Raw genomic sequence first — 2,524 nt, forward strand, 5'->3', positions numbered from 1 at the left:
GACAAATGGGCCGTGCACTTCATAGCTTCATAATTCCTTTTTTTTTTACACCCGAGCCAATTCACAACAGGTAAAAATTAAGTGTTCCCGAGTGCTTGACTACAAGTGAATGCTGACTCAGCATGCCATATGTCATCGCATCCAAATGCCATCACATTTGCCGTGAGGAGTCAGCATCCAGCTAAGTCAAGGGGCCCACCACGACCTTCAACATTTCCAGAAAAGCAAAGATCAAGGACAAAATTTAATTAAAATAACAAGAGTTTTTTTATAAAAAAAAACTTACCAACTGTCGCTGAGTTGTAGGTGGAAATCCCAGGCTGGCCCGCAGATAACGACCCTGTAATTACTGTTTTGCCCATCCCATCCCCTAAAAACACTACATTCTTTTTCTCTAACGGCACTCTAACAATCTCGTCATAAACCCCCTCCCTGATAGATATCACGTACCTACGTCCCCACTCATTATCCGGTGCCGTATTGACCGCCTCCTGCACCGTTTTATAGCACCCGTTATCACTACCGTTCTTACATACCGTCACATCCGGCGTTAAATTGGACGGAATCCCACCCCTCAACTCTGAACCTAAATCCCCACCAGACCCGAGTTCCCAAACCCCGTCCCGTTCTGTTTTTGGTGGGCCCCACGACTTGGTGTCATTGCCATAAGCATCGTAAGAGACGATCATGCTCAGAGCATTACTGGAGAAACTCATCAAGGTGTCCAAAAACGACATCGTCTGATTGGTGAGAGACGTGTCATTCGCGTACTTCAATGCGTTGGAACAATCGTATTGGTACAACAACGCAGCACTCATCCAAGCTCTAGCGTCCTTGATCTTTCCACGTGGCAAAGCATCACCCGCTGATCTTGTTATACGGTACTGTGAATTGTTTAACACCTCCATGCAGTTTTTTGCGGCTGCTGTGCGGTCTATATTCCCTGCGGACGACTCTAGGATAGACTTGACCATTGATTGGGCAGTTTTGAGGTTAGTGTCGGAAACAGAGATTGCTGATTGGATGATTTGAAGTGGGGTTGGATTTTGAGGGACATTAGCGTTAGACAAAGAAGAGACACAAGTGTCCTGTAATCTAGTGGCTTTACAAGCTTGGAGAATCCCAGGTGGGGTTGTTGTAGCAAATGAAGGTGGTTTTGATATTTGTTTTTGTTCTTGTTTCGTGGGGGGTTGGTGGTTTATCTTTAAAGTGGCGGAGGAGGAGAGGGAGAGGAAGAGGAAGAGAGAAAGGAGGGAGAAAGAGAGAAGTGAAGCCATGAAAATGTGAAGAAAGTTTCTTGGTTTTCTTGGATAATTTGTGGTTAATGTTAGCTTTGTTGTTAACGTTGTCATGGCAACGAAGGTATTTATAGTGATGGAGTGGAGTGGTCAAAGATTGAATCAATGGATGTTTGTGATTCTAAAGATTTTGGTTTCTTCATTTGGGTTCACGACATCAGAAGGTCACTGGTTCTTTAGACATTAAACTTTTGGAGACAGGGAGATGAGACGGTGGGCTGTTGGAAGGCAGAGACCAGGGGGGCGTTACTACGAGTCTCGTCACCAAGGAGTGGTTACTGAGTCTTGTCACAGGTGATGGAAGAGGAAAGTGGATCAAACCTACCGTTATTTTTTTGGATGCTTTCGGTGGTATATGGGTTGGTTGGTTTTTACAAGTTATATTAGTTTTTATTTAAAAATGTATTTAATTAATTAATTTACTGTTATTTTTATATGTTAATATTAAAAATAAAAATTTTAGATAAGAGTAATTTTTAAAATTTATTTTTAATAGCAATTTAAAAATATTAAAAAAATAACGTAAAAAAAATTAAAATTTCATAGAACACAATTTTTGCCCAAAAACAAAAGCTATAAAGGTGATGGGCGGGATTGGTTTTGTGGGGACGGAAGCTATGGGTACAAAATTATTGTTTTGGACACTAAAGCCCTATTTTCAAACCTACCACAAGCAGACCTGAGCTACGAGGCCTGGGGTGGGCTTGATTTTCAACGACAAAAAAAATAAAATAACATGGTGTGGTCAAATTAAAGAGTTAAGTTGACAGTTACTTGATCAATCTAGAAAGAAATTGCTCCAAACTGTTGATTTTTTTTATTTTTAAAATGTATTATTAAAATAAAGTGATTTTTAACTTTTTATAAAATGAAAAAATAATTAAAATTAACCCATTTAATTATTAACCTATCACTTGTCTCGCGTTAAATTCTAAGTTAGGTTTGAAATATATGCATAAAGTAAATTCTACACCCTAAAGTCAAAAGCTATTGATATTAGTTAGACTGACTTGATAGGGATTTATGGAATGGATTTGTTTATAGACAGGTGTTTAATTTTAATGTAAACTTTATCAATCTTCAGCATTTTTATTTTATTATTCTTCATAAATTAAGAATTTATTTGAAAAAAGCCATTGCAATTGTATTTTCTTAAAATTTTAAAAAAAATTATTAAAAATTATTTTTTATAAATCATTTTGATATATTGATTTCAAAAATAATTT

General features: G+C 37.5%; 1 protein-coding gene across 1 annotated transcript; it reads right to left on the reverse strand.

Moving 5' to 3' along the window:
* Positions 1-32: 32 nt before the first annotated feature.
* On the reverse strand, positions 33-1,651 carry LOC105120094 (probable pectinesterase/pectinesterase inhibitor 51). Its single transcript, XM_011018278.1, has 2 exons — positions 287-1,651; positions 33-205 (listed from the first exon to the last, which is right to left on the reverse strand). Exons 1-2 carry the CDS (start codon positions 1,350-1,352, stop codon positions 171-173), a joined length of 1,101 nt encoding a protein of 366 aa, XP_011016580.1. The 5' UTR covers positions 1,353-1,651; the 3' UTR covers positions 33-170.
* Positions 1,652-2,524: the final 873 nt, after the last annotated feature.

Source organism: Populus euphratica, unplaced genomic scaffold (assembly GCF_000495115.2).
Source record: "Populus euphratica unplaced genomic scaffold, PopEup_1.0 scaffold4790.1, whole genome shotgun sequence".
Taxonomy (NCBI): Eukaryota; Viridiplantae; Streptophyta; class Magnoliopsida; order Malpighiales; family Salicaceae; genus Populus; species Populus euphratica.

Bases quoted from the DNA above. Each gene is read 5' to 3' on its own strand.
- LOC105120094 (XM_011018278.1), bottom strand. From the start codon at position 1,352: ATGACAACGTTAACAACAAAGCTAACATTAACCACAAATTATCCAAGA. The intron at 206-286 runs GTAAGTTTTTTT...GAAATGTTGAAG, and splicing joins CTACAACTCAGCGACAGTTG to GTCGTGGTGGGCCCCTTGAC.